This window comes from Durotheca rogersii, assembly GCF_024521655.1.
Source record: "Durotheca rogersii strain YMJ 92031201 chromosome Unknown GGS23scaffold_2, whole genome shotgun sequence".
Classification (NCBI taxonomy): Eukaryota; Fungi; Ascomycota; class Sordariomycetes; order Xylariales; family Xylariaceae; genus Durotheca; species Durotheca rogersii.
Window position 1 is genome coordinate 1,078,414 of NW_026251233.1, and position 10,586 is coordinate 1,088,999.

Genomic DNA, 10,586 nt, shown 5'->3' on the forward strand with positions numbered 1-10,586 from the left:
TGCGTCGTGTGCGTATCCAGGCCTCCTTCTAGATGTAGATCTCGCTTCTCGCACTCAATCCATCGTACTATTCCCGTCGCGGTGCGCGCGGGAGCGCTTCATCCAAAAACGGTCTGCAGACAGAAAGAGAAGAAAAAAGAAAAGAAAAGGGCAGAAATGAGGGATCAGGCGGGATCGAGTCGGTGTCGCCGCCGACATGTCGATCACCACGAAAAGGTCATCAGCGCCGGGTTGAGGGCGAGGGGGAGGAGGAGGTGGCTGCCCGCGACGGTCGCCATGGGCAGGATGGCGACGAAGTCGCGGATGCGCCAGCTGTAGGGGACGAAGGGCGCGACGGCCAGGACGATCATGGCGGTGATGAAGATGAGGGAGAAGATCATGGAGAACTTGAACTTCTTGAGGACCTTGGGCACCTCGATGAAGAAGTTGGAGAACTCGGCCTCCTTGGACGTGGCGCCCCACGTCATGTTGATCTCGAACATGTGGGCGAGGATGGCCTGGCTGACGTGCAGCGACAGGCCGCCGAGGAAGATGGCGAGCAGCAGCGTCCACTTGAAGTTCTCGAAGATGGCGTGCAGCAAGCTGCTCTCCCCGACCCGGTATCGCATCACGGCGAGCGCGATGTTTCCGAAGCCGTTGAACACTATTATGATGGAGAACCAGACTTGCCACGAGTCGATGTAGTATTTGTCCAAGTAACCGTTGAACCAGCCGACGATGAAGTAGTTGACCGACGTCATGATCCACGCCGCCGCGATGGCGTAGTAGGTGCCGATGTACGAGACGATCGTGATCTTGGATGTGAAGCGGATGTTGGAGAAGAGGAAGCGGCGGAACAGCGGCGTGAACGGGCCCTTCCACAGCCACATGCGGATCGGGTGGAAGAGCAGCTCGTTGCAGCCGTACGCGTACTTCTCCCACCGCGCGAGCTCGTCGTACACGGTGAGCGAGACGCCCTCCTTGAAGCCGTCGCCGGCCCAGGCGGCCAGGCGGATGATGTAGCCGCTGCACTGCAGGCGGAGCGACATGTCGAAGTCCTCCGAGACGTGCGACTCGGACCAAAACTTCTCGTAGCCGTCCTCGTCCTCGTAGGATACCTGCTGGATCGCGCTCCACCGCAGGATGGCGTTGTGCCCGACGAACGGCGCCACGTCGCCGTTAGAGACGGTGTACCTGATCGCACTATATATCAGGTTCGTGAAGAAGGTGATGCCGTTCTCAAAGTACGTGTGCACCACCTGCATCACCCCCGACGAGAACTGCATGATGCCCACATCGGGAGACTGCTCCATCTCGGAGACGGCATCGAGGAGGCAGTCGGCCGGGACACGCGTATCGGAGTCGACTAGAGAGGAAGCAATCCGGTTAGCAATCGTCGGTTCCGTCCCGCCGCAAGGCCCGCGGTCTCGTAGAGTCTGGATAAAAGGAGGAGGCGGGGCGATGGAAGGAGGGTGACGGTAGGGACTTACTGAGGAGGATGTAGTCTCCGACACGGATGTTGCCGTCGGCCCAGGCCCGGCCGTCCTCGCCGATCACCTCCTTGAGGGCTCTCTCGTAGGCGGCGGCCTCGTCGGCCTGGGTCCAGTCAGGGCCGCGCTCGTACAGGGCGAGCTTCTCCTCGACCTTGCACGAGACCATGAGGGCGAAGTTCATGTTGGACGCCTTCTTGAACTTGCCGCGGCGCAGGAACCCGTTCTCGCCGTGCTTCGGCCGCGCGACCCAGCCGATGCTGTGATCGGCGTAGAACTCGATGCGCGCCCGCCGCTCCTCCTCCGGCAGCAGCTGCAGCCCGTCGTCGTTGACGAACAAGTTGGCCGACCCGCCCTGCAGCTCGTACGTGCTGATGGCCTGCTTCACCGATCGGACCGTCGGCTGGATGACGGCCGAGAGGCCTTCCTTGTAAACCGGACATTGCACCGTCTTCGTACGTCAGCAACTAATCCTATCCGAGAGCCCCTGGGGGCGGAGGAGGGGGGGAGGGGAGAAGGGAGAGTATAATAGTAGGTTACTCTTATCAAGGGGGCGGCGACTCACGACGTGCGGTAGCATCGCGCCTCGCAACCTCGGGGGCGGGCGGGCGGAGTAGAACTTGGAATTCTGGGTAAGCTGGCGGATGGGACCGAGGACCTGAGCCAAGCAGCCGATGATGACCTGGGCGAAGAAGAGCGTGAAGAAGATCTGCACGGGGAAGAGGGCGATCAGGGCCAGCCGCGTGTAGCTGCCGTCGACGGAGACCTCGATGGCGAGCTGCCGCCAGGCGGCGCCGAGGGAGACGGTGACGACGACGAGGACCATGGAGACGAGGTACGTGTTCTGCAGATGGACGGGGCGCTTCTCGGGCTTGATCTGGCCGCTCTCCTCGTCGATCTCGGCCTCGACGGCCTTATAGCGCGGGCTCTTCTCCTCCTCCTCCGCCATCTCGTCAGTCCGCCAGACGAGCTCCATCAGCTCGGACTCGATGGCCTTGGCGCGCTGCACGAGGTGCAGGGCGTCGTCGTCCCAGACGACCAGCAGCGCCTCCGACGCGACGAAGGCGGCGAACTGGTGCTTGCGCGCCCTCGCCAGGTCGCTCACCGTCGGCACGATCTGGATCCGGAGCCCGTTCATGAGCGGCACGTCCACCGCCTCCGGCGACCACGACAGGAACGTCTTGATCACCCGCGAGTTGACCGTCATGGCGCACTGCCGTCGAGCGCGGTCAGCATGCGGACGGACCCTTCCGGCAGCACCGAGAGGAGGAGGAAGAGGAGCCTGCGCGCGGCAGGGAGGAGGGGAACATCTCGACTTACCTGGACGTTGAGCGCCAAGCAGGCGTTCGCCAGATCCGAGTCCATTAGGGCGGGCGGGCAGGCGAGATACGTGCCTCTGCTCTTGCGGAGCAGTACGCCCTCGACGTCGCCGCTGCCGTCGCTGACCCAGAGGTGGGAGCACTGCTGCTGGTAGAGATAGTTGACCATGACCTCGTGCTTGATCTGCTCGACGAAGATGGAGCTGTTAGCCGACACCGCGGAGCGCGCCGATAAGGAGTTGCGCGACGAGAGCGCGTTCGAAGGCGGCAGCCGGAGGCTGGCGAAGTCGTCGTGGCTCATCGGCGCCTTCTCCGCAAACGGGTTGCTCATCACCTGCGGCTCCTGCGACGCTGACGACGCCGCATTCTTATTATTCTTCTCCTCTTCCTCCTTTTTCCTCCTGGCCTCGGGCTTCTGCGCCCGGAAGTAGTTGGATATACCCATGGCCACGCGCTCGTTCGCCTGGCCTGGTCTGTCGCCGGAGGGCTAACCCCCCCTCCTCCTCTGAAGTAAGCGAGTGGCTAAGCGGCTACCTAAAACCCGGACCGAGTATTTTGAGAGAGCGAGAGTGGTGGTGAGAGGGAAGAGAAGCACCGACGAGCTGGGTACCGTATGGTGGGTTATGTTAGTATAAGGCGAAAGGCAAGAGAGGAGCAGCACATGGATGCGACGTACGGCGTCCAACAACCGGGGTTCTCTATTCCTGCTGTTGCTGTCGTGGGATATCATATGGCAGGGAGGCCTAACATATAGCCGCTCCGGGTCTCCCGAGTCACAGGTACTATAGAAGCCTTAGCTGTGATCTACGAGCAGGAGGGCGAGAGGAAACTCACAAGAATAGTAAATAAGAAGGGCCCGAGGTGGGGGTCGGCAACCAGAAGCGAAAACTAAAGGGAGGGGGTATTATGACGATGCTGGTCCGATATTAAGCCACCACAGCTCTAGAATTATTTCCTGTCGTCGGAAGAGGTCGACGGATCAGGCAAGTAAGTAGGTAGCGAATGACTGTCCCACGTCCACTTGACTTTCGTAGGGATGGGGTTAGGACTCTGGAGGCTCGGAAGAAGGTGAGAGGGGCCGTATACAGATATGGAGCGAGTGGGAGGGTAAGAAGGTGGGAGGGGAGAAGGCGTGATAGGTCCTAGTCGAGGAATCGACTGGTCTGTTTCTTCGTCCTCCTCTCTTCCGCATACGAGAGCGAAGCAAGGGCAGCTGCAATTAAAAGCTTACGGGATGGGCTGGAAAGGGACGAATCGATAGCTTCCAGCTTGACCGCTTACACCAACTCTCTCTCTGCCCCTAAGATCCTCTTTTCTTCTTCTTCTCGCGCCGTTGGTCTAGTCGACAGCCACATCCGCTGCGCGTAATCCTCGACGAAGGGGCCAGAGCGATATCTCTGGACGACCAATAGTCGCCGGACCGGGACCGGGACAAGAATGGACAGCGAGGTTTGGCCTCGCAACAACCGCACGACGAGAGGGAAAGAGAAAAAAAAAAGAGCAGGGACTGGAGATAGTGGAATTCCTAGTTAATCAATAATATAATAAAAGCTTTCCGGCTCGGGATAAGGGCAGCAGCCACACAGCTGTCCCTCGTCATCCGGCTCATCCCACGCAGAATCCAACATAGAGTCAGTCGCCCGGTGGCAGTCAGTCGACTGGTCCAGGGCCAGCGTGGGCGGATAGACGGAGGCCCACCATGACGGGCTGGTTGCCAAGGCAGGCCAATTCCAGCAGCGCAACAGGGGTTCGGGAGGAAGAGCTTTCAACTCGAAGTTGTCGTTTGCGATTAGATGGATGTGACATGGACTTGGCTGACTGCTTTCGGAAGATACATACCTTCTCGTTAGGTGGCTATCCAAGTGTTGTTGTCTTCCCTCTCCCCTGGATATATGCAGCTAAGATCTCCTGGCCCCGCCCCTGGTCCCCCCCTCCCCCTCCCCCCCGGCCCCCGTCTCCATATGCAGTACTTACAATACATAGCAGCGGTCGTATCGCCGCCGCTAAGCCTTGCTTGATTGATGTTAGTGACGTGGTATAGAGGAACTATTGCTACGTAAGTTCAGGTGGTGCTGCGGATGTCGACCCCGGATGGATACGGAGTCGAGCGAGGGGCGAGCAAAAAAAAAGATTTCACCTAGAGAATACTGCTTCTCTCTGGTGGTGACACCCACACTGCTTGGGGCGACTCGGCTCTGCCGTTAGCAAGAGAGGGCTTTGTGAACTGACGTAAACATGCCGGCTAGGATATACCCGGGGAAAGCTTCGTTCTGGGCTTCGAGGTTCGATGAGTATGCGAGCGGTCTCGTGGTATAAGGCTCTGGGCACGTTCTAGGCAAGCCGAGTTTGTGGTGGGAGAAGCAATAGATTGGTGCTGGGCTGGCGGGCTTGCTGTCAGAAGACCCTTGCCCGACTCTGCATTGTGCACCTTTGAGCATATGTGTGTGAGTCTACTTGCTCATCTCCGGGTGTGTGAGTGTAAGTCGCATGCAACCTACATGAGCTACATCCATCCGGACATACCTAAGGTGGGAAATATCTGTGTGTGTACATAGAAACATGGGCATTGCGATCCCAACTTACTGAGTAACCGACGACGGGGTTCGCTAAATGGGATGCCTGGAAGTTTCTCGCTTCTCTTCTTCTCCTTCTTTCTCTTCTCCCCCCACTCTCTCTCTCTCTTTCTACATTTTCCCCCCAACGTGCATGCATATAACCACACAAATATGCGGTTATTTATATAGTCGCCGCTGGCGGTTGGCGTGATAAGGGGACAGCTCGCCCACCTCGACCCAACGCGCGCTTTTCTTCCATAGGCTGCGAGCATATGCTACGAGATAGCGTCTCCCGAGGTGGAAGGGGTAGAGAAGGCTGCCCCTGGCCCGCCGTGATTCTCTCTACAGCTGTGGCGTAAAATAAAAGTAGGTCGGTAGCCTCTTTCGCAATCTTGCAGCAGGATACACGATAGACCGACAAGTTTAGACGGGCTACTGCTAGGACACCGCGGAGTTTTACTACGTGGTAGGGACCATGTACGTAGGTAGGCATGGTCCACGAAGTTCAACAGCCCACGGTGCCGCAGCCGTACACAAGCCAGGACCCCTGAGTGCCCATCCGCCCCCCCCCTTGCCCTCGTCCCAATCGGTCGATAAAATAAATAGAATAAATTCGTATTTTGCCGTGGTACATCTCTGTACACTGTCGTGACCGGAGCTACCGCGATAACGAGCGCAGTATGCCATTGGCGCACATAAGCAGATTGCTGCTGCTGCGTGGCGCGCATCGTGTGTGCCCTGGTCCTCGACCGGGGTCGGGATTGGAACGACGGGGGACTGTTGGCCATTTTGGGCTCCTGTCGCCTTTCTCGTATTCTTCCTGCAAAGACTCGCGCGCAAGGACGCTCCTAGCAGATTCGGCTCGACTCCGAGCTAGTCTGGCTAACCTGTCAACCGCAGACAAGCTACGCCGTATAGGAGGGATTGCCTCAGGTGGCTCGCTCTGTTGTTTTCGTTACCGCCGATGCCTCATCCTTAGCACGGATAGCGCACTGCGGTCCGATTCCCATGCCACCTGGCTTGCAATGACGGACGAGCAAACGACCATGGCGTATTCCACCTTCTCGAGTGTCGTGCTGTTCTCGTGAGGGCATAGCGGCTGGCGATCGGCGGTCAGCTCTTGTGACTGGTCGTGTCCGTCGGTCTACACGAAAGAGGGCCGATATCTAAACCCCATCACCGCTTCAAGTTCCGGTGTTTGAGGCCGGTTGACGTGTAGATGTAAACAGGGTGGCCTTGTGACGAGCCATTGTAAAACCACCTAACCAATCGACATTTTATTCCGAGACAGACACTACGCGCCTACGTCACCGGTTATGCTGAGATACGAAATTGAGCTATCACGTCGCGCTCTGATCTCAGAAGTCATCGTCCGCAGTCGAATCCCCTTCTAATGGTTCACGGCGGGTGCGAGTGGTGGCCAGGATTGCCGCGGGTCAGGTCGTATCTATGGCACAGTGTGTCAGGTAGGCAAATCCTTACACGCCGTCCGAGCATACCTGGCGGCTGGAGGGGATCCGGCGGAAAAGGAGAGACGCGGGTAAATATCTGAGTAAGCCGACAGCGACTCTATCGTCTACTTCACCAAGATTGATTAGACAGCCCACCTGATTGGCTTCGGATATAGAACAGCGAAGGGGCGGTATGAGCTTCGTCTCGTTGTCTACTTGACTAGAGGATGTCCAGTCGGGAGCCCCCGAGTGTACTCACATATGAACCACCCGGGGATCTGACACAGCAGGTCAACTCATAACGGGCGGATAACATCTGCGTACAATGTCCTCAAAAGTTGCCACGCATCGTTGACATGAGGGCTGGTACACTAAGCTCTGCCCTCTGTCTCAGACATGTTGAGGCTGAGACCCGACCGTGGCCGTGGAGTAGTTACGAGGAGCGTGGGAGATCAGGGTTCTTATCCTGGCACCCTGGCTGCCTTATGCTGCTGCATCTTGAGATCCCTAGCATCTGGTCCGCCAATTAGTTGGCCCTTCGCCGTCGATCAATTGCCTTCATACTCACCCTTCGAGCCGCATTCTCCCCGCCAACTCGGGAGGAAATCCAACCTCAGTCGTCGCATCATAAGTGATTTGCTCTCGCTTAAGAGTGTACCAGTGTCTCCATTATCTCAGGCCCTGTTCGCAAGGGTGCTATGGGTGGGGAGGCCGTCCCGCTTCTAGTTGCCCGCCATTAGAATAGTGTAATAGTGTATCTCGTTTCCTCCCTGTCTTCGTGTTGTTCTGAAGCGATCGCCCCTCCCGATGAATTACGTGACACCCTTTCTCTCTATGATATCCGAGTAGCCAATATTTGCCCTGCCTATGCCACATGTGCTGAAACAGCCCAGCACGTCAAAGTAAAAAGAGAAAAAACGCCTGTGTGCCCACCCCACCAAGAGAACTTCCGGGGCCTCTATAGTTCCTCGTCGCCGTCGCATTGCTGCCACATTATTACTTTGCTAACCTCCATAGCCGGGCTCGTCCAGGTAGGAAGCCAACTATCTCGCGCATTCCAAAAGTCCTTCTTGGCGTTAGGACTACCGTTAATCCAGGGCTTCCCGCTCTTCGAGTCCTCAAACCATCCGTTGGTACCGCCGATAGCGACGTTTATGATTAAGTAGAACTCCTGGTCGAAAGGGGTGCTCAAGCGGCCCGTCCCCGTCCAAGTGTCCGCGAGACGGGTACCGTTGCTGCTGGCCTCGGGGAAGTTCCCGCGCTTCCAGAGGGGTTCGTCAAAGTTAGTGTAGAGAACCTGCAGCAGGCGAGAGTTTACGTAGGTGAAGAGGTACTTCTGGGACCACTCGAGGCCGAAGGTGTTGAATCCGGCCGAGTAGGTAGTGTGCAACGCTTCGCGCTTGACATTGGTCCTCCACCAGGCGTCGTTGGCGGGATCTGGTCCCCAGTGAAGGGCCGACGATACAATATTGTTGCCACCCTGACCGTACGTCCAGTTGTTTCCTCGGCTCTCCATGATGTCTATCTCGCCGCTTGCCGGCCACGCCCCGTAGGTATCCCTGACGGGCATCATCCAGATGGCCGGCCAGATCCAATCTCCCTCGGGCAATTTGGCGGTAACTTCGACGCGACCATATTTGATACTCGCACCTTTCTTCGTGTGAATGCGACCAGACTTAGTCGGGGGCACAATGGTCGCGTTGCCAACGGTCGTGTTAGTCGCAGCTATGCAGTCAGACGGCTGCGTTGAGGTACAGGTTCCGTCCTCGAGGAGATTGATCAACGCATCATTTTCAATCAGGTTTGCATCCTGAAGAGTGGGTCTGATGATGAGGCGGCCGTCCTGGACAAAGACGTTCTCATCATTGCCGGTGGTCTGCACGAATTCCCCGTTTCTACGCGCTCCGACGTTAGTTCTGCCGTCACATCTCTTGCCTAGAGGGTAGGATATCGTTTTTTATCGAAAACTTACCCGAATCCGCCGACCTGGACTTCCTTGGTCCACACATCCGCGTTGAAAGTGGCGAAATTGTCCTCGAGAACTAAGCAGTAATCATGCTTGATCACGCTGCGTATGCCATCCCATACCAAGAACCCAGAGATGCCCAGGCCTACGAGGATACCGAGGATCGGGATGATGGTAACCCACTTCTCCTTGGGGTCCTTCTTCTCCAGCCAGGGCTTCTCTACCTCTCCCTTCTTCACTCTTCGCGAGTGAAAATAACGCGGACCGGGCGCCTGCCCAAGGGCATCGGTGCTATCGTAGCTAGAATTTGGGCGTGAGACGGACGGTGACGTGAAAGGGTTCACGGGGCCGGCGCTTCGCGAAGCCCGGGACTCTACCCTGTCGTCCTGAGGAGTCCCGTCCGTATTGGGGGTCCCTGGTCGGACGGGTGTGGGTAAAGCCGTCGACTGGACGGAAGGACTGCCTGCCTGATGTTGTTCCATCGCGCCAGGTTTCGCGTAGCCCTGAAGTATTAGGACTCCGGCGTGGATGGGAGATACGAATAGCGCTGGCCAGCTGCAAGTCCACCCTGACGTAGCCCTTCGATACCAGACGAACTCAGAAGAGGGCCAAAGGGAATGCAATTATAGGATGAGGCAAGCAACCAGCCCAGCAGGAGAGCAAGTATTTATCATCCGATCCTAGGGAGCGTCGAAACCGGGTGCACCTTTTAAATCTAGCTGGTAAGAGAAGCAGGCAGAGGATATACCGGGTGAGGGGGGTAAAAAGCAGGTGAGGTCGACAAGAAGGACTGGCCTTCCCGGTGTGTATATCCCGGGTCCAATCACGACTTCTCTCCCTCTCTACCTCCCGGTCCAGAACTCGCTGTTCGATACTGTTGCTGTGCTTTCGAGGGATGGTTCGTACATAGCTAGGCAAGCACGTAGTAGTATTGGTGCATACATATGTATGCAGCTCGAGGGCTGCAGGGGGCCAATATGACAGTAAGTACCAGGGAGTAGAGGCATGGTATCAGGACAAGGCTCCTCTCGTTCCTCGTCTAACTTGAACGGGTATGTACCAGCGGGCAGGTAGGCAGACAGACATATGGGCAAATGGCATGGTGCCGCCCTGAAGGATCTAGCCGCCCAAACTTTTGAGCTATGCCAGACAAGAGAAGCTTGCCTCGGCGACTCTCAACCCCCTAAGGTCGCAGGAACTACGTAGAGACATACCTACTAGGCTAGATCAGCTACGCGGTCCGGACGCCTCGGCAGAGACTGGGTGATCGACACTTTGTAGACTAAAATGCCCTGGTGCGCCATGATGGGCGCTCCGGGATACGACGATGCATCGTCGACGAGATTCACTCGTGTGGATGGGCGACCGCCAACTGACTGGCCCGGTCGCTTCGGCTCTGAAGGCTGATATCGCCATGCTCACCGCAGGGCATTCGTTGGCCGGAAACTGTTTGCGCCCCGAGCGGCTGGACCTCGAGCTGCAGAAGCCTAAGGCGACAGGTCACTTGGCAGGCCGGGAGGCGAAAGGTGGGCTGGGAGATTATTGATGGGCGTGGCTCGCATCCGTGTGACGGAACGGGCGAGGAAATTTAATTTGCCTAGAGTCTCGAACTTGGGACGTGAAGAATGTGTGCCATGTAAGCTGCGGCTGGCTCAGCTCTGGCGTCTGGCTAAGGTCTAGAGGTGGAGAGTGATGGGTCCTGGAAGGGTTCGCGAAGCTTTGCTGTCTGAACAGGCGTCCTTCAGCCCTTCCGAATCATCAATGCCACGGACATGACGAAATATTGACCAAACCAGCCCGCCACCGACATCGATAGACGTGTCGAG

The 10,586-nt window shown here is 57.4% G+C and overlaps 2 protein-coding genes across 2 annotated transcripts; both read right to left on the reverse strand.

The window, feature by feature from the left end:
* Positions 1-203: 203 nt before the first annotated feature.
* GGS23DRAFT_602505 (glycosyl transferase family group 2-domain-containing protein) lies at positions 204-3,233 on the reverse strand (the record flags this gene model as incomplete). The annotated part of the gene is made up of 4 exons (XM_051519333.1): positions 204-1,345; positions 1,470-1,920; positions 2,035-2,682; positions 2,790-3,233. The coding sequence occupies 4 exons, from the start codon at positions 3,231-3,233 to the stop codon at positions 204-206; spliced, it is 2,685 nt and encodes an 894-aa protein (XP_051376091.1).
* A 4,125-nt stretch (positions 3,234-7,358) lies between these two features.
* GGS23DRAFT_548099 (glycoside hydrolase family 16 protein) lies at positions 7,359-9,884 on the reverse strand. The gene is made up of 2 exons (XM_051515126.1): positions 8,767-9,884; positions 7,359-8,689 (listed from the first exon to the last, which is right to left on the reverse strand). The coding sequence occupies exons 1-2, from the start codon at positions 9,240-9,242 to the stop codon at positions 7,753-7,755; spliced, it is 1,413 nt and encodes a 470-aa protein (XP_051376092.1). The 5' UTR covers positions 9,243-9,884; the 3' UTR covers positions 7,359-7,752.
* Positions 9,885-10,586: the final 702 nt, after the last annotated feature.